This window comes from Palaemon carinicauda, chromosome 10 (assembly GCF_036898095.1).
Source record: "Palaemon carinicauda isolate YSFRI2023 chromosome 10, ASM3689809v2, whole genome shotgun sequence".
NCBI lineage: Eukaryota > Metazoa > Arthropoda > Malacostraca > Decapoda > Palaemonidae > Palaemon > Palaemon carinicauda.
The window spans coordinates 64,962,717-64,988,981 of record NC_090734.1 but is presented as its reverse complement, the minus strand read 5'-3'; the positions used below and the strand labels follow the sequence as shown (position 1 = coordinate 64,988,981).

The 26,265-nt window shown below is 44.4% G+C and overlaps 1 protein-coding gene across 1 annotated transcript in view; it reads right to left on the bottom strand.

Moving 5' to 3' along the window:
• LOC137648621 (enoyl-CoA hydratase, mitochondrial-like) overlaps positions 1–26,265 on the bottom strand; it is a 237,554-nt gene that overhangs the window by 96,001 nt on the left and 115,288 nt on the right. Inside the window, exon 4 of the mRNA XM_068381560.1 lies at positions 11,683–11,825. Within this exon, the coding sequence (XP_068237661.1) occupies positions 11,683–11,825 (143 nt within the window). The remainder of the gene's footprint in view (positions 1–11,682; positions 11,826–26,265) is intronic.

The following is a 26,265-nucleotide window of genomic DNA, read 5'->3' as shown; positions in this document are numbered from 1 at the left end:
TGGTCACTGCGTCTAGATGCTCCAACATCAAGTTTGCCCGCAAGTTTGAAACTTGGCGACGGAACGCAAAGGTGCTTGAGCCTGAGAGGAGGAAAGTACCTATGATCTTCCTGGAGCTTCCTTGTACAAAACCTCGGGTCGCAACCGAAGAGGGAAAGGACCTGGTAAGCCCCTTCCGCGGGATGGAGAAGAGGAAGGGCTAAACCAGTCACCCCTTGCCCGACAGAGAAATCTCGAAAGGAAAACTCCCTGGCACGACCCCTCCAGGGAATGACGAGGAGGAAGGGCTAACCCAGGTTCTGGAAAGAAGAATGTTGCTCAGACCTCTCTGAAGATTCTTCCTGCTCTTGCACGTGCCATGCTCTGCGTTTACGGGGTGAAGACCGTGTTCTGGAAATACGCGCTCCAGAAGACTCGCCAGGCTGGCCGTGTTGCGAAACCCTGACGGGAATCGCGGTCCCAATCGTCCTGGCGCTCGCGCGATGGTAAATCAATGGTTCGCGTGTGGCCGAACGTGGAAGCGCCCGTGCGCGGGCACGCAGGAGCGTGGACGAAAGTGCGCGAGGGAGCGCAGAAGGAGGGCGAGTGTGGTTGGAAGGGCGAGAGCTGGCGGTCGGAATCCGATAGTTCACAGGCGAGCGATGACCCGTAGGCAAGCAATGGCTACTGCAGGAATCGAGCCAGAGCTTGCGCGATGGAACACCGTCGGTTCGCGCGATGGAACTCCGTCGGTTCGCGCGAAGGAACACCGTCGGTTCGCGCGAAGGAACACCGTCGGTTCGCGCGAAGGAACACCGTCGGTTCGCGCGATGGAACACCGTCGGTTCGCGCGATGGAACACCGTCGGTTCGCGCGATGGAACACCGTCGGTTCGCGCGATGGAACACCGTCGGTTCGCGCGATGGAACACCGTCGGTTCGCGCGATGGAACACCGTCGCTTCGCGCGATGGAACACCGTCGGTTCGCGCGATGGAACACCGTCGGTTCGCGCGATGGAACACCGTCGGTTCGCGCGATGGAACACCGTCGGTTCGCGCGATGGAACACCGTCGGTTCGCGCGATGGAACACCGTCGGTTCGCGCGATGGAACACCGTCGGTTCGCGCGCGGGCGAACATTGGAGCGTATGTGCGCGGGCGCGCATGCGCGTTGGCGCGAGGGCACGTGGGCGTCCAGTCGCGCGGGCACGTGGGCGTGTGGTCGCATAGGCGGTCAGGAGACCGATGGCGCGTAGGCGGGCGATGGCTTGTTGACGAGCGATGGCGCGTCTTGGCGAGCGAAGGCCCGTAGGCGAGTGAAGGCGCGTTGGCAAGCGATGGCGCGTTGGTGAGCGGTGCGTTAGCAATACGCTAGCGCGCAGGCGAAGAATCGCGCGGGCGCGTAAGAGATCCCTGACGCGTAAGAGACTATGGATGATTAGCGCGCATCGCGCTAATCAGAAGATGCGCAGGTGCATCAGGAAGGTGAGCGCTGATGCGAGCTGTCAATCAGGCGATCCTGGACGGTCAGGAAAAACTGTTGGCGCCCATTGGTGCGTGGCAGAAAAGGGCGCGCAGATGTGCGCTGGTGATTGAAGGAAGCTGGCGCACAGAAGGACAGAAGTAAAGGTGAGCGCTGGCGAGCAGGAGGAAGATCTACGGCAAGACTCAGCTACCGGAGATCGTGGTCCACAGCAGGCGAGCGCTAGATCGCTACTGATGGTGTCCAGGGGACCTGACACGCGTGGAAGATCGATGGCGATCGTTGACGCGCAGGAGATCGCTGCGCGTCTCGTCTGTGGTTGCTGGCGAGCAGAAGGGCGACGCGTGGAATCCTGTGCGTAGAAGAAGAGTCCTAGTCCAAGACCTGAACCGAAGTTCTAGGTCGCGCGGGCGAACGTGGGCGCACAGGGAGCGTATCATGAACTGGAAGCGCAGGTGTGCTCTGACCGGCAGGAGATCTAGAGCGCTCAGGAAACCGATGGCGCGCAGGGCGCACAACAGGAACAGCAGGATGTTCGGAGTCCTCAGGAGAGCGCTGGCGAGCAGTGGGGCGACGATCATCAGGAGAGCGCTGACGAACAGGAGCGTGCTGGCGAACAGGAGAGCGCTGGCGAACAGGAGAGCGCTGGCGAACAAGAGAGCGCTAGCGATTAGTTAAACGCTGATGAGCAGGAGAGCGCCTGTGCGCTAACACTGCAGAAGGGCGCGAAGGGGAACCCTGACACGCAAGGGAAGCACACCCCGTGGGAGGCAACCCTTTGCCCCGAAGGGACCGTTGCCCGTCGGATGACGAGGTCAGACTGCTGTCCATCTGCACCAGGGGCGGAAGGTCAGGAAGGCGTTGGAGATCGATCCCCGGAGAGATCTAAGGAGGTAGGAGCTGCAGGCTGCATACGGAGGAGATTCAAAAAGGCGCCTCTTAGTACCCTTATAGGGAGACAGGAGGCCCTTACGACGTAGCGGACGCAGAGCCTTACGGCGAAGGCGGCCAACAGCAACAACAGCAGAAGAGTCCTCCGAAGAGGAGTCTCTATGAGTGTACTCCCTCGCGAACGAAAGAGAAACACTTCGTAGAAGAGACGGGTCAGCCAGAGACCTAAAAGGAGCAATCCTCCGAAGAGGGGCTCCTGCAGTTGCCCAGCCCCTTGAGCGTAACTGCAGGTGCGACCGCTCAGCACCAAGAGCATAGTCGCATGAAAAAAAGGCAAGAGGAGATCCCCCCAAAGGGCAAAAAAACTCAAGCCTGGATAGGAAAACTTCCCTCGGAAGGAAAGTTACCCACCCAAGGAGGCGAGCCTCCTGAGTGTTCTAAAATGAACTGGAGAGCTGTCAATCATCACAGGAGTACTTCCAGGAGAAGGAGACACGCCCCTGACGAAGATCTATAGGGGAGGCAGCAACAGCAGAATCCCCAGGCCTCAACAAGACAGCTCACTCCATTGCCACATTACAGAAATGAACTAGATTGTTAACTGTGAAAAATAAAAACAAAAATCATTAGTTAACATTCATTCTCCCGGGAAGACTCCGAAGAGGAATCCCGAGGAAAAAGAACACAAGAATTACAGAACAGGCACGTGCCCTCACAACCACTTACACTCACGGAAGGAGAGCTGTAACAAACACAGAATTATAACAATTATAATTATGTAACTATGTAATTACGTAATTTAAAAAAAAATGAATGAACACTAAATAAAGAATGAAAACCCCGAAAGGAATCGTTCTACAAAACTGAAAAATCAACCAATACATTTAGATTCATAAACTAATTGAGACAAAACGTACGGCGTAGCAACCCCCCCCCCCCCCCACACGGGAAGGAAGCTACTCAGACGTAGTAAAGGAAACGTAGTAAAGGGTGAACGACCTCAAAAGAGAGAGAGAGAAAGACCGAAGTCAAACTCGATCGCAACCCATGAAATTACACCGAGGTGGCCTAACTGCCGAGGGCTCCACGGAGATATCGTACACTACTCACACAAGCAGGAACTCTGAAAAGAAAACTTACTGATTTCTGTACTCAAATATACACATAAACACGAAAAAATGTTTATATATATATTGAGTAAAAGAAAAGTAAGTGATTAAGTAAACACAATACAAAAAATGGCTGCCAAGCGAGGACAAAGACAGGCACGTCTGTCCATTGTCCGAGCCAAAAGTGAAGTGAGACATTTCACCGGTGTGTGAGGGAGGGAGGGGTAGCAAGCTACCCCTACCCCTGCTAACTAGCGCGGGGTAGGAAACCCTCGTTAAAATCTAATGGCTCGTCATTTCAGCTACGTCGAAAGTAATACCCAATGTAAATATCGTGGTTTGTATTTCGGGTACGGAACAAATAGGTTTTATTAAAAAGCGTCAATGAAATATAAAACAAAAAATTATACCGAGTATAAATCTATTTCAATCGTAGCTTAAAATATGACATCCGATTTCGTCAGCAAACCACTATTTTTAGGAAACTTCACTTTATTCTAGAAAATTGCTACTATTTAAATAGTTAATTGTGCTTTAAGAAAACCCTGTACTTTTGTTTTAAATTTCGGAAATGTTTTATAAATCGAGTATTGCCGACTTATTTTTGTTTAACTTTTGGCTGTGATCAGATCAGCTGATGTCTAGCTCTCGCTCCCAAGAATATGAGCGAACGAATACAATAACAAAGCATTGTTTATACCATTTCTTCTTATTCAAACCATCTATACAGTTAATATTACATAAGCACCAATGTCTTATAACCTATCATATTTATTGTTTATTACATTTAAAACCATCATATATCTCTCTCTCTCTCTCTCTCTCTCTCTCTCTCTCTCTCTCTCTCTCTCTCTCTCTCTCTCTCTCTCTCTCTCTCTCTCTCTAACAAAGAAAATCTTTGTTGTTTCACAAAGTTCAGTTTTATTAAAAATCAAGCATGATTCAATTTTCCTTACTTCTCCAATCTCGCACCCTCTCTATCATATCGAACGTTCTAGCGGTAACCTAATTGTTCGATGACTTTAAAAACCGGCCTGGGACTTTCTTCTTCTTTTACCTTTTTTTCCAAATGGTTCCATAATTGAGGTGGGTACAAGTTGACTTATAACTGCAGCTAAGAAAAGTATTTTGGATATGGAAAGGACAATTATCTTTCGTAACAGTTTAGAATTACTGTATCGTAAATTACCATACTGTTAATAGCGGCTCTTTTCTATTGTTGATAACGTATGAAAAAAAGTTTTCCAGCTTTGCTACGATTTTAGAAATTTATATGGATACAGTAAGTAAAATATTTGTAATAACATAATGTTTACTAAATGCTTTTAATATCAATAGTTATCACTTTAATCATGTGTGTTTAATGTGTTCGTTTGTTTATTATGATCGAAGATGGAGCGTACAGTAAGCAAATGGAAGGTTTCCGTTTCAGGCGGCGTCACAAAGGAAAACTTTTTTTCATTTATTTCGAAGTTCTAAAAAAAATTAAGTAGAACATCATTGGTAATAACAAAATCATCATATAAAACTAACCTATACAAAGATGTGTAAATGCGTTCGTTTCTTCGTTATGATCAGAGATAAACGTAAACAAAACAATGGTCGTCATTTTTCATTATGCTTTTTGGCGTGTTTAGGAAACTCGTGATATGAAATCTCTTTTATCTTGATAATTTAGGATTTTCAATGATACAACAAAAGCTACTCTATACAGTGATGGTTTTGCTATTCACCAGTTGTCTTATACAATAGATATGACAAACATTAAAATTTGTCTGTATTTTGGGTCCTGTTATAACGAGAAGAATGGCTGCAGAGTAATAGTATAGAGAAGTATGAAAGTATGGAAGTATAGAGAGAAAAATGTGGAAGTAAAGCGCAAGGTACGTGAGGCAAAGAGGGCAGCTGACCTGAGGTGGGGTCAGGGATTGGGTCAGTCATATGAAGAGAATAAGAAGTTTTGGAAAGAATTGAAGAGAGTAAGGAAGGCTGGCGCAAGAATTGAAGAGACAGTGAAAGATGGAAATGGAAGGTTGTTAAAAGGAGAGGAGGCAAGGAAAAGGTGGGCGGAATATTTTGAAAGTTTGCTGAATGTTGAAGATAATAGGGAGGCAGATATAATTGCTGTTCCAGGTGTTGAGGTGCCAGTGATGGAAGATGAGAATGAGAGAGAGATTACAATAGATGAAGTGAGGAGAGCACTAGATGAAACGAGAGTAGGAAAAGTATCTGGTATGGATGGTGTGAAAGCCGAGATGTTGAAGGAAGGGGGTGTGACTGTACTTGAATGGTTGGTGAGATTGTTTAATATGTGTTTTGTGTTGTCAATGGTACCAGTAGATTGGGTTTGTGCATGCATTGTACCACTATATAAGGGTAAGGGAGATGTGCATGAGTGTTGTAATTCAAGAGGTATTAGTTTGTTGAGTGTAGTTGGAAAAGTGTATGGTAGAGTAATGATTAATAGGATTAAGGATAAAACAGAGAATGCAATCTTGGAAGTACAGGGTGGTTTTAGAAGAGGTAGGGGTTGTATGAATCAGATTTTTACAGTTAGGCAGATATGCGAGAAATATTTAGCAAAAGGTAAGGAGGTGTATGTTGCGTTTATGGATCTGGAGAAAGCATATGATAGAGTTGATAGGGAAGCAATGTGGAATGTGATGAGGTTATATGGAGTTGGTGGAAGGTTGTTGCAAGCAGTGAAAAGTTTCTACAAAGGTAGTAAAGCATGTGTTAGAATAGGAAATGAAGTGAGTGATTGATTTCCGGTGAGAGTGGGGCTGAGACAGGGGATGTGTGATGTCGCCGTGGTTGTTTAACTTGTATGTTGATCGAGTGGTGAGAGAGGTGAATGCTCGAGTGCTTGGACGAAGATTAAAACTGGTAGGCGAGAATGACCATGAATAGGAGGTAAATCAGTTGTTGTTTGCAGATGATACTGTACTGGTAGCAGACACAGAAGAGAAGCTTGACCGACTAGTGACAGAATTTGGAAGGGTTTGTGAGAGAAGGAAGTTGAGAGTTAATGTGGGTAAGAGTAAGGTTATGAGATGTACGAGAAGGGAAGGTGGTGCAAGGTTGAATGTCATGTTGAATGGAGAGTTACTTGAGGAGGTGGATCAGTTTAAGTACTTGGGGTCTGTTGTTGCAGCAAATGGTAGAGTGGAAGCAGATGTACATCAGAGAGTGAATGAAGGTTGCAAAGTGTTGGGGCCAGTTAAGGGAGTAGTAAAAAATAGAGGGTTGGGCATGAATGTAAAGAGAGTTCTATATGAGAAAGTGATTGTACCAACTGTGATGTATGGATCGGAGTTGTGGGGAATGAAAGTGATGGAGAGACAGAAATTGAATGTGTTTGAGATGAAGTGTCTGAGGAGTATGGATGGTGTATCTCGAGTAGATAGGGTTAGGAACGAAGTGGTGAGGGTGAGAACGGGTGTAAGAAATGAGTTAGCGGCTAGAGTGGATATGAATGTGTTGAGGTGGTTTGGCCATGTTGAGAGAATGGAAAATGGTTGTCTGCTAAATAAGGTGATGAATGCAAGAGTTGATGGGAGAAGTACAAGAGGAAGGCCAAGGTTTGGGTGGATGGATGATGTGAAGAAAGCTCTGGGTGATAGGAGGATAGATGTGAGAGAGGCAGGAGAGCGTGCTAGAAATAGGAATGAATGGCGAGCGATTGTGACGCAGTTCCAGTAGGCCCTGCTGCTTCCTCCGGTGCCTTAGATGACCGCGGAGGTAGCAGTAGTAGGGGATTCAGCATTATGAAGCTTCATCTGTGGTGGATAATGTGGGAGGTTGGGATGTGGCACCCTAGCAGTACCAGCTGAACTCGGTTGAGTCCCTGGTTAGGCTGAAGGAACGTAGAGAGTAAAGGTCCTCTTTTTTGTTTTGTTTCATTTGTTGATGTCGGCTACCCCCCAAAATTGGGGGAAGTGCCTTTGGTATATGTATGTATGTATAACGAGAAATATACGGTGTTTACACACATCCTGGTTGTAACTTTAACCTTTTTTTCAAGTTATTAGAACTATAAAGTATATTAAATGTTTGATTTATTTACAAAAACAATTTGATAGTATAAAATAATACAGTATAGTATATAGAAAGTATTGGAAATGGGTGGTAAACACATTTGAATAGGCAAGTTGCTGGTTGCCATGGCCCAAATGTAATTATTTCTGTTAGTTGTGTGTTTCGAAATATGCGATTTTCCATTTATACGAGGTCATTGATCGACCAAATTCTCACATAATTCGGGACCCTACTGTACAAGAAAGATTAGTAGAAGGACAGTTGAGAGAGTTGATAAGATATACATGAGCAGCATTTTGGATTTATGAAAGGAATGATCATGGTGGTTGCTATCTTTAAAGTAAGACAAGTCCAAGAGAAGTACGGTATTTATAGGGAAACAGGAAAAAATACACATGTTATGTGGATCATGAAAATGTGTATGCCAGGGTACAGAGAAGATCAGTCAATTAGTGTTTGAGAAAGAGTACAGCAGAACCTTGTAAGGTTAATGAGGATGATGTACGAGGGGGTAAGACCCATCATACAAACAAAATATAGGGTTATTTAGACATTCCCAATGAAGTTGGTCTTCATCAGGGATCTGCTCTAAGTCCATTCCTGTTCATTGAGGTTATAGATACTTAGTCATAAAAATTAGGGAACAAGGAAGAATTGTGGGAAATGTTTGCTGATGATTTAGTCATTATAGCAAACACAAAAGAACTGCACAAAAAAAAAAATTATCATGGAAATGAGTCTTAGAAAGGAAAGGACTGAAGGTGAACATTGGAAAGACAGGTAATGATTAGTAGTAGATAGACATGAAGAAGTAAGCATTCAAGTGAAAGATGGCACAGAACTAAAACAAAATTATGAGTAACTAATTGGGATTAATACTAATGGAGGATGAAGGTACCGAGAAAGCATAGAGACAAACGAGTAAAATAAGCATGGCAAAAATGGAGAGAAATCACAGGAGTTTTTTTTAGACAAGAAAATGCCATGAAGACTCAAAACAAAGATTTATAAGACAACTATTACGACAATACACTCATACAGGGCAGAAACTTGGGCACCTACGACGAAATAGGAGGGACTGATGGCAAGAACTGAGATGAGGATGGAGAGGTGCATTGCAGGATTATCACTTCTGGCAAGGAGGGTGAGTCAAAAAACTTGTGGTACTGTAATGTTAAAGGCTAGGAAACTCATCTTGGAACTTCTTACAGTCTGCTTCCCTTTTCTTTTAAATTGATATTGAGTTAAGAGTATTTCAACACTCGCCTTGAGAGAATAGAATAGTGATCCATACAGTTAAGGTATTCACTATAAAATTACATACAAAATTAAAAGATAGATCATATACTTAAGTCCATAACTTACTAAAATTTCTATCAAACATTCTTAGTTTGTCAATCCATCATCATCTCTTCTTTCCCTTACTTCTTTTTCAATCTCTAGGCACCCATTCTGTTATTCTTAATGTCCATCTATTGTCTGTCATTGTCATTAAATGCCCTGCCAACATCCATTTCTTTTTCATACATGTTATTAGAATACCGTCTACTTTGGTTTGTTCTCATATCAACGTTTCTCTTTTTTTGTCTCCTAATGTTATTCCTATCAATAATCTTTCCATACCTCTGAGTTGTAACTAGCTTATGTTCTAAGACTCTACTAAGGCTCCAAGTTTCTGATGCATAAGTTAAGGGGACCGTCCGCTATGGTGCTTTGACATAACTTTCAGAAATAAAAAATCGTTTCATAGTTTCTATATACGCAGAAGCATATCGTACATGCTCTCCATAAATTTCAGCCAATTATTTTTACAAATAATGAAGATAAAGCAGTCTTTAAATGATGTCATCTTTACCGCGTTGTCTGTTTAACTGAGTCTAACAGAATCGTCTTTGCGTCTTTATTTTTGCATATATATAGCAATTTTTTTCACTTATACTGTATTTCGAAATCTCGTCCGTCTGGCAGAGATGGAAGGCATTGGTAGAGGGTAGGCAAACGCAAACTACGAACTACGAGAGGAACAGCCAGAGTTTCCAAAGATGTATAGAAGTTAAGATGCATGTGTGTTTGTTCACTTGCATTTCGTATGTAAATTGTGTTTTCACAATGTCCTCGTGAACTTTATAGCAAGGTCAAAGAAGGAACAAAAAGTAAGCAGAGAGTGACAAAAAAAGAACCAAAAAGAGAGGAAAACATGAAAGAGTACAAAGCTGGAACATTGTAACTAAAACTCTGGCAACAAAGAGAGGCCGCTGGCAACTCATGACATTCTTACATAAAGTGTATTAGTAAACTTAGGGTTTAAATGCCTAGTTTAAGGAGCCTTCATATAGAAATAAACAATAAAAGTACAAAGTAAGGTTATCATAATAATGTTATCTTGATTTTTTAAGGAAAAAAAGAAAAAAATTATAGCAAATCTTTGGGAGCTCATAACTCAAAAACATACTGATTCTCACTTAGTTACATTGTTCTCACTTATTTATTGTTCAATTTTAGAGAGAAAGATATCATTGAAAAAAGGAATAAAAATCCCACAATTTTGTTATTCAGAACTTTTATTTTCTTTTTCTCTTTTTCATGATAATTTTACGCCTAGACGAAGAAAATTAAGAAAAAATTATTCAAAAAAAAAGGAAAAAGGAAAAAGGAAAATTGAAAATCTGTCACACAGAATTATTCGATTTATAAAGAAGTTTTGATGGTATGATTTTCAATACAATTCATCTAATATTAGTGGAGAAAATGTACCTACATTTTTTTTTTAAATCCTGGTTTTTGCTAATAAATGGTGTATTTTGAATAACTAGAAAAAATGGAGGACATAGCAGACAGGCAGACAGTCCCCTTAATGGTGGTATGACCATCTCATTAAATACTTTTCTTTTTAGAGAAAGTATCATTTTACATTTCATAATCTCATTTGGTTTACCAGATGCTCTCCATTCCATGTTTATCCTTCCTATAATTTCAGTGTCGTGTCCTGGGGAAACACTTACTGTCTGTCCTAAGTATGTATATCTATTAACAATCTCTATTTATCCCCTCTTATAGATTTGAAAATGAAACAAGCAAATGTGGGAAATACTAATAAATGGTATGGATAGTGTATATATCCTTGATATGTTTTCATCAATATACCTTTTCCAATATCATCAAGTTATTGAATGTGTTTCAGATGAAATGTCTAAGGAGTATGGCTGGTGTATCTCGAGTAGATAGGGTTAGGAACGAAGTAGTGACGGTGAGAACGGGTGTAAGAAATGAGTTAGCAGCTAGAGTGGAAATGAATGTGTTGAGGTGGTTTGGCCATGTTGAGAGAATGGAAAATGGCTGTCTGCTAAAGGTGGTGATGAATGCAAGAGTTGAAGGGAGAAGTACAAGAGGAAGGCCAAGGTTTGGGTGGATGGATGGAGTGAAGAAAGCTCTGGCTGATAGGAGGATAGATGTGAGAGAGGCAAGAGAGCGTGCTAGAAATAGGAATGAATGGCGAGCAATTGTGACGCAGTTCTGGTAGGCCCTGCTGCTTCCTCCGGTGCCTTGGATGACCACGGAGGTAGCAGCAGTAGGGGATTCAGCGTTATGAAGCTTCATCTGTGGTGGATAACGGGGGAGGGTGGGCTGTGGCACCCCTAGCAGTACCAGCCAAACTCGGTTGAGTCCCTTGTCAGGCTGGTAGGAACGTAGAGAGGAGAGGTCCCCTTTTCTGTTTCATTTGTTTGATGTCGGCTACCCCCCCAAAAGTGGGGGAAGTGCCTTGGTATATGTATGATGTATGTATCAAGTTATAATACAATAACTGTAAAGAATAATCAACAACAGTTCCTCAATTTGTCATATAAATCAAGGGTGTGGCATTCTGATAAGTGGCAAAACATAACTAAAAGAAAAAAAAACATATAGCCCTGTCCACACGAGAACATTGCAGATATCACATGGGTAACAGTATATTCATATAATTTCTAGCAAAACTTAATCTGTAATTTAGTTATTCTTCAATGCAATGAATTCATAAAAAATCTGTTATTTCTAGAAAGGTAATTAAGCAGCGTTAATAATTTATTATGCTTTCTAAACATCATGCACAGAGATAAACTAGGGGTAAATAGACTAAGCAATGAAGAAGAATATAGTTTATACTTTATTTTTAGGTTAGAATGTGATCATTATGAAACTTACCCCAGTCATTGGCCTGCTGTGCTGTTATCATGTCCCCTGTTAAACACATTTGCATCGCTCTAGACTTTCCAATAGCCTTTGCAAGGCGCTGAGTACCCCCTGCTCCTGGGATGGTGCCAATGATAATTTCTGGTTGTCCAAATCTAAATATTAAGGCAAAACTGATTAATGAATTACTACATATAATGTTGAAAGAGCAAAACTTTAAACATTAATGTTAAAAATTAGGGACAAAATATCATAGAATAAAAATCTTATTTACATAAGCCTTAAACTATAATTTCAAGTTCTGACTACACTGTTATAATTGATAATTCCCAGATAATGATGCCATTCAATTCAAAACTCTGTCCACACCACTATGATGCTTTCATCCATAGTAACTAACAGTGTGCCAAAAAGATAGTTATCTTTTTATTTTATAATCACGTGGAGAAGGGATGAAGCAGGAGGGTTACCAATAAACCTTGTACTGCAATTTGAACGTATCTGATGCCAGCCAGCAAAAAACCCTCCTCCTCCTCTTTAAAATTGCATATTTTCCTTTATTAATTATCTCTATCCTCTTAGTCTGTGCACTTTCCATACAAACTCCTATTTTACCCACATCTTCCCCAACTCCTTTCTTATCTATGTCCTTTACAGATATTTGGGGTTTTTCTTACAAGTCTTTATTCTGTTACAGTGGAACTCTACATACGATTGCCTTTACATATGATTGTTCCAACATCCGAAGTAAAATTCAATCGAATTTTCGTCTCGACACCCGAAGTCATGCTCCAACATCCGACGTAGACCACACGCGTAGAATTTTCTCGAAGTTTCTGTCATAGTTTCTTGTTGACGCCAGTAGACAGCAGCACGTCGGAGGGACGTCAGTGAGTGTCGCGTCGGTCAGTTCTCTGTTCTCGTGTGCATCGTGTGGTTGTTCTCTGTTTAGTCCGTTATTAACAGTACTTATACTGTATCTTCCTTTTCTCACGTTTCACTTTTGATTTTACGTATAATCACAGGTCCTAAGAAGCTTGGTTTCGGTCCAGGTATTAGTAGTGGTGAGAAAAGGAAGAAGGCAATGCTTTCATTAGAATTGAAGCAAGAAATTATAGAAAAACATGAGGGTGGTGTGCGTATGAGTGATCTGGTTAAACAATATGGCCGGAATATGTCTACGATCTCGACGATCATCAAACAGAAGGCAGCCATTAAAGCAGTCAAACCATCAAAGGGGATCACCATTATTTCAAAACGTCGCAGCCCTACCATGGAAGAGATGGAACGCCTTTTGTTAACATGGATATAGGACAAAGATATTGTTGGTGATACGATCACTGAAACGATCATTTGTGAGAAGGCCTTTAAAGTGCTTGCTTTGCTTGGATAATGTCCCCCCCCCACTTAATTGATATCATCGACCAGTTCAAGTTCATCAGAGTGCTGTATCTTCCACCGATCACCACCCCTATCCTCCAGCCCATGGACCAGCAAGTCATCTCTAATTTTAAGAAGCTCTACACCAAGCACTTATCTAAGCAGTGCTTTAATGTCACGCAAAGCACCAACTTAACTTTGTGTGAATTTTGGAGGAGCCATTTCAATATCGTGCACTGCTTGAAGATCATAGCTCAGGCTTGGGAGGGAGTAACTCGACAGACACTGAATTCAGCTTGGAAGAAGCTTTGGCCTGATGCTGTTTCTCCCGGAGATTTTGAAGGTTTTGGCCCCAAGCCTGAACCAATGCTTGCCGTAGAGGAAGACGTAAAAGAGATTGTATCCCTTGGCAAGTCCATGGGTCTGGAGGTCGATGAAGATGACATCACCAAACTCGTCGAGGAGCATCATGAAGAGGTCACCACTAAGGAACTCAAGGAGCTGCATGCCATGCAGAATGATGAGTTCCAAGCGCAGTATAGTGAGTCAGAGGACATCGAGGTGGTAGAGCACATCTTAAGTTCGGTTGTAATAAAAGAGATGTTAGCACATCATCAACACGTAGTTGACTTCATTGATAAGTATCACCCACAGAAACTTCAGGTTTGCCGTGTAGTTTCGCAATTCGATGATGTCAGCTTAACCCATTTCAGAAAATTCTGAAAAGCCGTACCAAGTAACTTTCGATAGTTTCTTTAAAAAATCTACGAAGCGGTCTAGTGATCATGATGACGAGAAAGAAACTAAAGCAAAGAAAACTAATATTGAATTGAGTGAAAGTGATGAAAATTAAAAATCAAAAAGAAAAAAAAATATATAAAAATAGAAAAAAAAATAAATAAGCTAAGTTAGGTTAAAGTTCACGTAGTGTAAGTTAGGAGTAAGTTACGGTACATTGTTGCTGTCACCATCTCCTGCGTAGCAAAGCCTACACTTGCGTTGGCCTGTTTCTAAGATAGTGACAATAAAAACCCATTTTTTATTTATTATTTCTTTTTTTTACATTGCTATTATATAATGCAATTGTATTATTGTTATGTGTAATTATGTGTAGCAATTTATTAAGAAGTTATCATAGGTTTTTTGGCTGTAGAACGAATTACTGTATACAAATTACAGTGTATTCTTATGGGAATATTCACTCCAACATACCATCGTTTTAACATACGAACCAGGTCCTGGAACGAATTGAGATCATATGTAGAGGTTCCACTGTACTTCTAATTCTGCTTTTCTAAAGGTTCATCTTCTATTTCAATCCCAAGCCAATTCATCTCCATCTTTGAGATTTCAGTCTACTTTTAAAATGCAGGAAATATCTCTCCAGCCATTTTCTTCGGCCCCATCAAAATAATGTTACTTTGGAGTTACTTCAAACTCCTACTACTTTCTTATTTATCGACTGATTTATTCCATTTAAACCACTGGAAAGAGAATTTAGTATTATAAAACAAGAGAAAGATTCATATTCTATTTTTATTTCATATACATAATTTCATCAAAGTAGAGTAACCACTTTCAATGGCAGCAATTTTTCATATAGAAGTTTTTAGTTTTTTCAAAAGTGAATGTGCAGATTGTGGGTTATAAAATTCTGTATTTTCTCATGTTTGACTAATAAAAATCAGTTGATATTTAAAAAATTAAGTATCAAATTTTCTCTTAGAATTTACAACTGGAAAACATGCTTCAGTTTTTTTTAGAAATGAGTTCCTTATATATACCGTACATAGTATGTATAGGTTTTAATAAGTATGAGTATTCAGTTTATAGGCAATTTAATTCTCTATCTTTTCATCTCTGAATGATGAAAATTGGTCATTGTTAAAAAATGTTATAGCTATTTTTTCTCTGAACATTTCAGTTTGTGAAAAATCAGGCCAGATTTTTTTTTCTAGAAATTTATTGTAGAAACGTTAGCTTTCATTAGTATGGGCTTTGGCGGTAATGTATACTTCATCACTGGGGATCATAAGTACATTTCATTATATTTCAGGGTTATTTATCCACATGTGGTGAACTCCTTCCCTGAAATCCAGAAATGGCCTTTTCCACACACCCATTTGTACTGATACTAAAAAAAAATTCATTTTCTCTCTCTCTCTCTCTCTCTCTCTCTCTCTCTCTCTCTCTCTACTCTCTCTCTCTCTCTCTCTCTCTCTCTCTCTCTCTCTCTCTCTCTCTCAAAACATTTCAGTTTGTGAAAAATCAGCCCAGATTTCTTTTAGAATTTTATTGTAGAAACGTTAGCATTCATTATTATGGGCTTTGGCAGTAATATATACTTCATCACTGGGGATCATAAGTACATTTCTTTATATTTCAGGGTTATTCATCCACATGTGGTGAACTCCTTCCCTGAAATCCAAAAATGGCCTTTTCCACACACCCATTTGTACTGATACTAGAAAAAAAAATCTCTCTCTCTCTCTCTCTCTCTCTCTCTCAACATTTCAGTTTGTGAAAAATCAGGCCAGACTTTTTTAGAATTTTATTGTAGAAACGTTAGTATTCATTAGTATGGGCTTTGACAGTAATATATAATTCATCACTGGGGATCATAAGTACATTTCTTTATATTTCAGGGTTATTTATCCACATGTGGTGAACTCCTTCCCTGAAATCCAAAAATTTCCTCTTCCACACGCCCATTCTTAGTGGTACTAAAATAGAAATAAAATACTGTATCTCTCTCTCAGAAGTCGTTTAGGAGAAGGACGGGTTGAGGGGTTACGCGCTAATGGACTATGCGAACGCCTACCTGTACCTTTAGACGAGGAACGTTTAGACATTGATCATGAATGCACAGTTCGCAATCGTGAAAAGGAGCGTCTACCTCTCATTTGAGAACGGCGTGATCGTAGTGAATGCCCAGCTTCTGAACGTGACCATCGTTTCCGTGAATAGTACCCTCGCGAGCGTGACCGTTGCCCTCGTGAAAGGGAGCTTCGTCCTCGCGAGAGCGAGCGTCATCCTCGTGATTTAAATTGTCGAGATCAAGAACACGAGCATCTGGACCCTAGTCTAAACTGGGATGCTCGTCATTGTGCAAAGCGCGTTCGCGAGACTTCTCCTTGTGAAGAGGAACGCCTCCGAGGAGAGCATTGAGACTGATGGTCTTGTGAGCGTGAAGCTCTAATGCAAGAACGCCTTCCAAAGCATGTTGAAGGTTCTGGAGAAGTGTCTTTCCTGACACCGCGCTGAAGGAAACGAAGAAGTTCCTCCTTCAAAGGGGGCGCAGAAACCCTGAGGTTGGCCACACCTGCAACAGATCTGCAAGGGAAAATAGCTCTCCGGCAGCTGGAGGTGAAGACTCTAGGGGAAGCAACTACCCTCCCAGTACCCCGGGGTTGCCAAGAAGTTGGTCGGTCTACATCCCACAGAAGAGTGCGAACATGAAGGAGCTTGTAAAAGAGATTTGAGGGTGCTAGAGGAAGAAGAACGTGTTTTCCTAGCCCCTGGAAGAGAAAGATCGCGCTCAGCCTTCTTCTTTCTGTGCCTCCCCCCCCCAACACCATTTCTCTCATTGGGAGGCAAGCCACTCCCTACACTCTGCAAAGGGCGAACCCTGCTCACAACGATGTCCTCTACATGAAGGACACAGAGTGTGGGTCAGGGTATGTCCAAATGAAGGCGATCCGAAAAAATCACGCACTCCTGAAAAGAAAAAGCAATTAAAGAGTCCACTGACAGCCTTGGGAGGAGAGAGAGGAGACGTCCACTCTCTAACGACCCAAAAGAAAATAACTGATGTAGCTCACAGCTTTGACAGTATATATAGAGGTGGCTGGGTACCACCTCCCCGCCAGCCACCCTCAGCTTACCCGCTCAAGTGGTTAGGCAGGGTTGCCCTTCGCCTTTAAGTCTAATGGCTACCTTCCAGCTTTGCCGAGAGATAATCACAATAAATAATGGAAGGTTTGTTAGTATGGGAACAACTAGTTAGTTTAGCTTCTGGAAAACACAGATGAGGAAGATTAATTTTCTCATTACTCTGTTTACTGTCAAACACATCAACTAAAAGGGTTGCATTTTCCTTTGGATAGTGAGTGACAGAGCCATCTGGTTTAAGTACAGGAGGAACTGTTGCATCTACACCAAAGAGTGCAGATTTAAGGGTAGTCCACCACATATGTCTCTGGGTTGTACCAGAAAGGGTTTCTTTTATGAATAAATTGTATTCCTTTTCAGTTGAAGCATAAACTCTTTGAGCATAAGTTATTCCAAGTCAAATCTGATCGTTACCCTTCCAAAGATGATAGGTCTCCTGCTTCTCCAAATAAGCATGTCTACAAGCATTATTGAACCAGGGTTTGTCCTTCACTCAGTACCTTAGCATACGAGAAGGGATACGCCGATGTTGGCTAGATTCTCATTCAAAGGAACAACAGGATCAGCTTTACTATACCATTGTGACCAATTAAGGCCCAAAAGCTCTCCCAAAATCCCATTTCAGTCCGCTTGCGATCTCATATAAATCTTACAGGAGTATGATACATCAAGGACAGGCTGCTCAGTCTTAACCACTAATGAAATCAAGACAGGATCAGATGTCCCAACTGGAAACCAACATTACTTGTTATAATGCCAGGGGAGTTAGTGTATACAAGGTCCAAGCAGTTACCAGACCTGTGAGTACCTTCACTTATGATTTGCTCACAGCCTGATTCTGAGGCAAAGTCTCAAGCTCTTGAGCCGTGGAGATCGGTTGGAGAAACAGAATTTAACCACTCCCTTTGGCGAGCATTAAAATCAACAACAAAGACAAAAGTAGCCTTTCTATTATTTTCTTGTATCTCGGCCATAAAGGTAAGAAGACAATTGAAAATAGATTCATCCATGTCTGGATTCCAGTCAATCAAACACAAATATAAATTGTTATGCCTGCCACAAGGTTTTATTACCTGAATCTTATGACATCCACATTCATAGCAGGACTTATGAGAAGCAGGGTACTTAGTCTTAATATATACTGTCATTCCCTAAAACTAGGAATGACATTCCATTTCAAAATTATTGGCTTCTTAAAATGACAAATTCGTAAATAATTTGTATTTTTCCTAACTATAAAAACCCTACCTATTTAATAGGGTATTACTTTCAGCGTAGCTGAAATGACGAGCCATTAATTTTTAACGAGGGTTTACTACCCACAACGCTAGTTACAGGGTGTATGGGAGGGTAGTTTGCTACCCCGCCCCTCTCACACACTTGTGCTTGAGCTCACTTTGCTTGGAGGTAGGACTTCAAGGGGGATAGGGCTGGCGGGCAAGTTTGGTTAAATAGCTAAGGTTTGTAGATAGGAAAAATACAAATTATTTACGAATTTGTCATTTGTTCCGTAACTGGCATACAAACACACTATTTAATAGGGGTGACTCACGTCCCAGCCAGTCTGGTTTTTGGCTTTGCCCGGGGGCTCCTTATTTGAGTGTGTTAGCACTCAAGAAATAAGGAGCCCCTGCACCTCGCTAAAATCTTGCTACGCAAGGTCTGCGGCCTACGCAAGCTGTGTGAAGGCATGAAGAAGTGTGACTCGTCCTAGGAAAGTTGTTCTAAGTTCTTTAGATGGAAACTAGTAGACTAGGACTTTCCCAATACCACCTCGTCAGGGTATGGGGAAGTAACAGTATTAATATTAATACTAGGAACACAAGGGAGCATGGTTTACCTGCAGTGGTTTGAGGTCAGCTATGGAGAGAACCCAGGATGCTGCTTTCCCCAAGGGAGGGGATGATGAAAAAAAGAATAAGGGCTAGTCAAACCTTTTCATTCATGTAGACTAAAACTGGGTAACAATGCCCTCAACTTTCTGATACTTGTCCAATAAGGAGCTTGAGGTTTTAAACCAGCTGTTGTGCAGCCATCAAAGGACCTATAGAGAAAGTATCGAGTCTTCTGTGGGTCACGTCTTGCAGGTAGTGGGATGTGAACGTAGTCTGCCGTTTCCACACAAAAGCTTGAAGAACCTGCGTCACTGAAAAATTTCTTTTGAAGGCCAGGGACATAGCTATGCCTCTGACATTATGTGCTCTGGGGCGACGTGACAGAGGAGGGTCTGGATTCAGTGCCAGGTCAATGACCCTGCGAATCCATGCCGAGATGGTGTTCTTGGTGACCCTCCTCTTAGTCCTTCCTGTGCTGACGAATAGTGCTGGCACACGAGGACGGGCTGCGGCTGTTCTCTTAAGGTACAGCCTCAAGCTCCTTACTGGGCATAGTAAGAGAAGGTCTGGGTCATCTGTTACAGTACGGAGACTAGAAATCCGGATGAAGTTGAATCAAGGATCCGCTACTCTTGAGTTCTGAGTCTTAGCAATAAACTCAGGGACGAAGCTGAACGTTACTTCCCCCCATACCCTTGAATGGGTGATGTCATAAGAGAGACCATGTAGTTCGCCGACTCGCTTGGCCGAGGCCAAAGCTAGCAGGAACACCGTCTTCCAAGTTAGGTGGCGATCTGTTGCCTGGCGTAATGGTTCATAGGGAGGTCTCTTAAGAGACCTGAGAACTCGAACCATGATCCATGGGGGAGGTTTCACTTCAGAAGGAGGGCAGGTAAGTTCATAACTCCGTATATGAGTAAAGAAAGTTCTAGCGATGAAGAAATGTCCATTCCTTTCAGCTTTAAGGCGAGGCTTAAGGCTGAGCGATAGCCTTTCACTGCCGAGACTGATAGGCGCATTTCTTCACACAAATACACGAGGAACTCGGCTATTGTTGGAATAGTGGCATCGAGTGGAGAGATACCCCTTCCACGACACCAACCAAAGAAGACTTTCCACTTTGCCTGGTGGACTGCTGCTGATGACTTTCGCAGGTGTCCAGACATCCTGATTGCAACTTGTTGCGAAAATTCTCTCAGAGAGGAGATGCTGAAGAGTCTCCAGGAGTGAAGCCATAGTGAAGCTACAGCTTTGTGGGAGATGTTGGCGTGTGGTTGTTTGAGTAGATTGTCATGGAGGGAGTTCTCTTGGCGGCTCCGTTAGGAGTTGCAGGAGGTCCGGGAACCATTCTGCGTGATGCCATAGCGGAGCTATGAGGGTCATTGAAAGATTGACTGATGTTCTGGTCTTGTTGAGTACCCTCCTCATTGGACAGAACGGGGGAAAGGCGTAAATGTCGATGTTGTCCCACCGTTGTTGGAAAGTATCTTGCCAGAGAGCCTTGGGGTCTGGGACTGGGGAACAGTACACCGGGAGCCTGAAGTTCAGGGCCTTTGTGAAGAGGTCCACAGTTGGAGAACCCCACAAAGTCAGGACTTCGTTGGCTACTAGATGATCCAAAGACCACTCGGTACTCACTATCTGAGATGCTCTGTTCAGATTGTGGGCGAGCACATTCCTCTTGCCTGGAATGAAGCGAGCCGATAGTGGTATCGAGTGGATTTCGACCCATCTCAGTATCTCTACTGCTAGATGGGATAGTTGCTGCGAAAAAGTACCTCCTTGTTTGTTGATGTAGGCCACTATTGTGGTGTTGTCGCTCATCACCACCACAGAGTGACTTGCCAGGTACTGTTGGAACTGTTGAAGGGCTAGAAAGATGGCCTTCATCTCTAGGAGATTTATGTGGAGGTACTTTTCTGACTCTGACCAGAGGCCTGAGGTCATGTGGTGCAGCACGTGGAGCCCCCAACCATTTTTTTGAAGCGTCTGAAAACTGCATCAAATGGGGGGGGGTGCGCCTGAGAAGATCCACTCCCTTTCGTAGGTTCTCGTCTGCCACCCACCACAGGAGGTCCGTCAGTTCCGCAGATTCCATGGGGATCGGGATGTCCGGGGAGTCGTAGGCTTGATTCCACCGGGGCTTGAGTTGCCACTGGAGGGACCTCATCCTGAGGCGACCATTGGGAACTAGACGGGCCAGCGATGAAAGGTGACCGAGGAGACGTAACCATGATTGGGCTGGAAGTTCTTCTCGTCTGAGAAAAGGTCTTATGACCTTCCTCAGCCTTGCTATCCTGTTGTCTGATGGGAAGGCTTTGTGGAGAGTGGTGTCTATAATCATGCCTAAGTATACCAGTCTTTGAGTGGGAAGCAGGGAAGACTTCTTGAGATATACCATGATCCCCAAATCTTGGCAAAGTCTCAGAAGTTTGACTAGGAGTTGAAGAAGGGTTGACACCGAGTCTGCTAGGATTAACCAGTCGTCCAGATAACGGAGGAGACGGATGCCAATCCTGTGTGCCCAAGAGGATACTAGGGTGAACACTCTGGTGAAGACTTGTGGTGCTGTGGAAAGACCGAAGAATAGCACCTTGAACTGGTATTTTCTGTTCTCCAGGCTGAATCTTAAGTACTTCCTTGAAGACGGATGGACTGGGATCTGGAAGGACGTGTCCTTTAGGGCCAGTGTGCACACGAAGTCTTGCGGTCTTACTGCTAGTCTGACCGTGTCTGCCGTCTCCATGCTGAACGGAGTTTGTTTGACAAACTTGTTCAGAGCTGAGAGGTCGATGACAGGTCTCCAGCCTCCAGACGCCTTCTTTACAAGAAAGAGTCTACTGAAGAAGCCTGGCTATCAGTCGAGGACCTCTTGGAGAGCGCCCTTCTTCAACAGGGTCTGGACTTCTGCCCGAAGGGCTTGCCCCTTAGCCGATCCCATGACAAAGGAGTTCAATGACACTGGATTCGGCGTCGGGAGGTACAGATGTTATGAACGGGACGCGATACCCTAGACTGATCACGGAGATTGTCCAGGAATCGGCCCCGAGTTGCTTCCACCTGTTTGAGCAACTTTGTAGGCATCCCCCACTGGTGGAAATGCAAGGGGACTGCCTATCCTAGCGTTTGCGGCCTCGGCTGCTCCCTCTAGGATTTTTGCTTCCCCTAGAGGTTTTTTTGCCTTTCCTGTCTTTGACAGGAAAGCGCTTAAACACCATCATCTTCGCTGTTGTTGTCGTCGTAGTGGTCTTGGCTGGACGGGACTGCTGTGGTGCTGGAGGCTTATAGGGCTTGGATGTTAAAGCCCTATGAAGGAGGGTGTCTTGATGAGACGTCCTCCACCTCTCAGCGGCATGTTCCCCATCCTTAGGCTCGAAAAGAACAGACGCCTCTATGGAGGAATGTCTGAGCCTATTGATCTCAGCACTAGGGACCTTCTGATGGAATCTCTCAGCTACTGCATCCCGACATTTCAGGATGGTATTTGCCCACAAGTTCGAGACTTGGTGGGCCAGAAACTCGATCGTGCGAGTACCTGAGAGAAGGAAGGTCTCCATAGCTTTCCTGGTACGCTCCTTGGAGAAATCCTCAGAGCGTATCAGGATACCTAAGGTCCCCAACCAGATATCGAGCCACGAGGTAGCTTGCATAGCACACTTCGCAACCTTCTGATTAAGGATCTCGGCTGCCGAGAACGAGACCTGCCGGTTGAAGTCTCTCTCAAGAGGGATTCCCCTGGTTAGCTCTTCCAGTGAGTGGCGAAGTGGAAGAGCTAGAAAAGGCTCCTCTAGGATCTCAAAGTACCTCTTCTGCTGTACGCAACGAGGTGGGAGGAGCTTGTTGGTCGTACTAGAACGGTTGGAGGAGGAAATCTCGGAGAGCTGTTGTGAGATCTTGTCCCTGGTACTCTTTACCCCTTGAGACCAGGGTAGGGCTGCACTGGTCTTAGAGGGCTTTGAGTACCAAAGACAAGGTCTAAGACTGTGTCTCTGCCCTCTCAAGGAGGGATCTCTGGGTCGGAAAACCAGTTGAGAGCCCTCATTAGAGTCAGAACTTACCAAAATGCATGTTCTGACTTTTGCTGGTCTCCTCCTGTTGTAGGATTCGCAGTGAAGTCTCCTTCTATCCCCGAAGGCTCTTCTTGGGGAGAGTAGCGGACATTCCCAGAGTGGCTGGTTGGCTCCATCCTAGTCCTAGTGGAGGACTTACGCAACGTTTTGGAGTCTTTAGATTCCTTCCTGAGAAGGATGTAAGACTCCAACATTGACGAGGGTGGCATGTTCCCTCCAATCCCTGACTGTGTGGAACTCTTGGTGCGAAGAGAGATTTCCTCCATTAGTGCGATGGGGGGAAAGTTTCTCCTCGCGTGATTCCCTTGGAGACGGGAAATCTTCGTTTGAAAGGGAAGGAGAAGCAGTCTGAGGAATAGATGGAACTTGACTCGAAGGTCTGCGTGGAGTCAGCTTCGCCCTTGGGGAAGTGACCGCGTCTTGAACTCCTCTTTTTCTCTTCAATTGGGTAGAGGAAGCCATGGTTCCATGTCCCAATTCAGAGAGGACAGGCTTGAAAGCCTGAGTTACGGCTCTGATCAGGGCACCGAACCAGGGCTGTTGGCTGACAGACGCACTGTCAGACATACCCCTTGAAGGGAAAGAGATTGAAGGATCCCTGGGAGGGGTCACTGTATTTGGTGGGTTCACCTGTGGTAGCTTTGGGATCCCCTCTGGAAGTTTCCCTTCTCCCACAATGCGTGGTGGTATGCGCTTGCAGGGAGGGGAATGAGGCGATGGCGCTCGCGCGGGGGAGACTGGTGGCGCGCGCGCAAGAGAATATTCGAGCACGTAGGCGCGCAGGAGAATCACGAAGAGTGCGCGGGAGTGTTTACACATATATGTTACAGCCGTAGGGCACGTGCGCGCAGGAGAAAGTCCCCTAGCACGCGGGTGCGCAGTAGATTCATGAGAATGTTGGCGCACATCCCTAGGAGAGGCTTGACGAGCATGCGCATATCTTTGTAGATACGCACAGGAGAGGGGTGGCGCGCAGGTGAGCGCTGGCGCGTTGATAAGGGGTGGCGCGAGGATGAAGGCAGCATAGCTGACTTGTCAGTAGTCCTGCTATCAGGAGAAAGTTGGCGCGCAGGTTTTATTTGGCGCGTAGGATGGTGCGCAGCATGGCACGTAGGAGAGTAAGAATTAGGGCGCGTATGCGCACGTGCAGGAGAATGTTGGCGTGCAGGAGAATGTTGGCGTGCAGGAGAATGTTGGCGTGCGGGAGAGCGCTGGCGCGCAGGAGAGCACTGTTGCACAGGAGATCGATGGCGCGCAGGAGAAGGTTGGCACACAGGTGGGCGCTGGCGCATAAGAGATCGTTGGTGCGTAAGCGCAGGGTGCGTGGGCACAGTTTGCGCAGGGCGCGCAGGCGAGCCCTTGCGTGCAGGAGATCGTTGGCGCATGTGCGCATAAGGGCGTGCATGGCGCGTGGTGGAGCTATGCTCTTGTTGGAGCATATGCTTATGTTGGCGCGTACGCTCTTGATGCCCTGTGTTAGGGTAAGAAGGAAGATCAGCGCGTAGTGATGGGGCCTGACGAGCTACTAATAAGCGCTTGTCAGGTTTCGTGGGCGCGTAGGTTGTTGGCGCGCAATAGCACGTTCAGTTGGAGCCTTGTTAGGCCCATGCAGGAACGGCGACAGCAGGTCGGCAGGTCTGTCGGGTGGAAGGTTGACGTGTCCTTGGAGATCGCGAACAGTCTTCAGAGGTCCAGGACCAATGCAGGTGCAGTAACGGATGATCGGTCTAGAGGCTCCTCTGCGGGGGACTGCATAGAAGATGTTGAACCAAAGAGGTGCCTCCTCACCGCAGGTGAAGGAAGGCCTCTATAGCGAAGAGGAAGGCGAGCCTTCCGACGGATGCGCCCTCTGGGGGCCGTTGGATCAGCAAGCAGACCTTCAGCAGTCCTCCGAAGAGGAATCTCTGTAAGTGAACTCACCCCAAGGGAAAGAAACACTAACAGGAGAGACTAACGATGGACTTAGTTTCCCCCTTGTAGGTTGATCAGGAACGGGAGAAACTAAGCTGTCAGCTACCGTAGAGTCTGGATTGGAAGAGGAGATGGGTGAAACCACATTGGATACCTCTGACACCACAATGTCTACAAGAAACAGTAGATCACCCTCTGACGGTGACGACGATTGCTTGACAGCAGCACCCAATCGGATGTAGTTAAGCAAAGCCTCCTTGGATGGCGAACCTGTAAGCCCCAAGGAGGACCAAAGCTGAAACAAAGAGGTTAGTGACATGTCCTCCCCCGGGGGTAGAGGTGAAGCTGCTTCGCTAGGGCGAAGCAACGTCATCTCTCGAGACCCCAGGTTGGTTAACAATAAATCGGTCTACGATACCACTCGACGGTCTCTCGAGAGAGGCCCACCTAGTGGGAGCTTCAGAGGAGGTTTGGGCAACGGAAGAAGAGGCCTTGGGTTTTTCTCCCTTCGAAGCAACCTTTGAAGAAGAAATATCCGGTTTGGACTTCTTCTTCCGTCATCGCGAAAACCTCTCCCACTGGGAGGCAGACCACTCCTTACACTCACTACACTTGTTGATACTATCACACCATTGGCACCTACAAGAAGGACAAAGGGCGTGAGGATCAGTCTCGACCGCCAACATGAACGTCCCACAGGGGCGGTCGGGAAAACCAGGGCAGGTGCACATGATCGCAGAGGCCAACTACACATACACAGAAACAAGAAAAAGAAAGAACAAAAGCAATTAAATGGCTGCCAATATGATGGCGAGGATGATAGCAGACACGTCCAACCGCCATCCCAGCCGAGAGCAAAGTGAGCTCAAGCACGTGTATGAGAGGGGGGGGGGGGGGGCAAGCTACCCTCCCCTACCCCCGCTAACTAGCGGTGTGTGTAGTAAACCCTCGTTAAAAATCAATGGCTCGTCATTTCAGCTAACCCGAAAGTAATACCCCTATTAAATAGCGTGGTTTGTATTCCAGTTACGGAACAAACCAGTTATAAGGAGGTCAGATGAGTGCCTCATATTAGAAATCAAAGTTTCTGAGCAAAAAAGAATATCATACTGTCTAGACGCAACTGAGAGGTCTGGAATATTTGCATGTAAACCCCAAATATTGCAATATAGTAGACATTGACAAAATCTATGACATAATGGTCCCGGATTTTGCTCAATGTCTCCAGACAGCTTAAGTATTAATGGTAATAAAAAAAAGATTCATCATTCTTGAAAACTAAATTAACAAGAATATGATAACAAAAAAAATTTGTACAGAAATATAAATAAAGTGATTGATCAAACCCATAGACTACAGAAAAAAGTCAGAAAAACTGGTCAACATGGAGGAGCAAATACACCATGCAAGGGTAAATACCCTCCAGGATAGCCGCTTCAACTGATGGGAGGATAGTAAGGATGGTTTTGAAAAGAAAAAGAAACATAAGGAAATGACAACCTCTTGAT